This window comes from Nestor notabilis, unplaced genomic scaffold (genome assembly GCF_000696875.1).
Source record: "Nestor notabilis isolate BGI_N333 unplaced genomic scaffold, ASM69687v1 scaffold18572, whole genome shotgun sequence".
Taxonomy (NCBI): Eukaryota; Metazoa; Chordata; class Aves; order Psittaciformes; family Psittacidae; genus Nestor; species Nestor notabilis.
In genome coordinates, this window is record NW_009917201.1 from 3,484 (window position 1) to 4,354 (window position 871).

The following is an 871-nucleotide window of genomic DNA, read 5'->3' on the forward strand; positions in this document are numbered from 1 at the left end:
GGGTGCCAGCCCCACAATCGGCTGCAGCAGGGTGTGGCTCAGCTGGACACGGTTGGGTGCGGTGGCGCGGGTCTCCCCACCATCACTCGCTGCTCTGTCCCCAGACGTGTCCCCCATGGATGCCGTCAGCGCCGGCACCCAGAAGGACGAGCTGATGCTGCGGATCGTGGTGCGCATGCCACCCCAGCACATCATCAAGGGGGTAGGTGTGGGCTCTGTGGGGAGCCGTGGCCCGGGAAGAGGGGCAGAAATGCCTCTCTAGGGCTGGATGTGGTGCTTCAACTCCACACACTCTGTCTTGGCTCCTAGGACCTCAAGCAGCAGGAGTTTTTCCTGGGCTGGACCAAGGTGAGCGGGAAGGTGGACTGGAAGATGCTGGATGAGGCTGTCTGCCAGGTCTTCAAGGTAGGAGCGTGATGAGGACCCCTCTTTTGAGAGCCATCCTTTTACACTGCTCCACCGTTCCTGATGCTCCCTGGCCCACGTCTTTACCAGGGTCTTCTGGAGCTGCTGAGCACCACTTGCTCCCTGACACCCTGTCCTTGTCCTTGTAGGATTATATCACCAAGATGGATCCTGCTTCCACGCTGGGGCTCAGCACCGAGTCTGTCTATGGCTAAAGCAAAAAAAAAGGGGAGACGGGGACGCGCCGGCCCTGCCGCTGTGCCGCCGGGGCCTGACCAGCATCGTGGTGACGCTCAAAGGTTGGTGTGGTGGAGAGTGTCCATCACTGTCCCATCTTCCCTCTGCCTCGTGGTGCGGTGGGGTGAGAGCAGGACCCTCATCTCTCCCGTGCCTGCAGGCTTGAAGGAGAAGTGTGTGGACAGCCTGGTGTTCGAGACACTCATCCCCAAGCCCATGATGCAGCATT

At 60.6% G+C, this 871-nt stretch overlaps 1 protein-coding gene across 1 annotated transcript in view; it reads left to right on the top strand.

Annotated features, from left to right (window-relative positions):
* Positions 1–871, top strand: part of NAV1 (neuron navigator 1) — a gene marked incomplete at both ends in the record, with an annotated part of 6,866 nt that overhangs the window by 3,480 nt on the left and 2,515 nt on the right. The window contains 5 exon segments of the mRNA XM_010024981.1: positions 105–202; positions 310–405; positions 555–621; positions 624–704; positions 803–866. Of these exon segments, the coding sequence (XP_010023283.1) occupies positions 105–202; positions 310–405; positions 555–621; positions 624–704; positions 803–866 (406 nt within the window).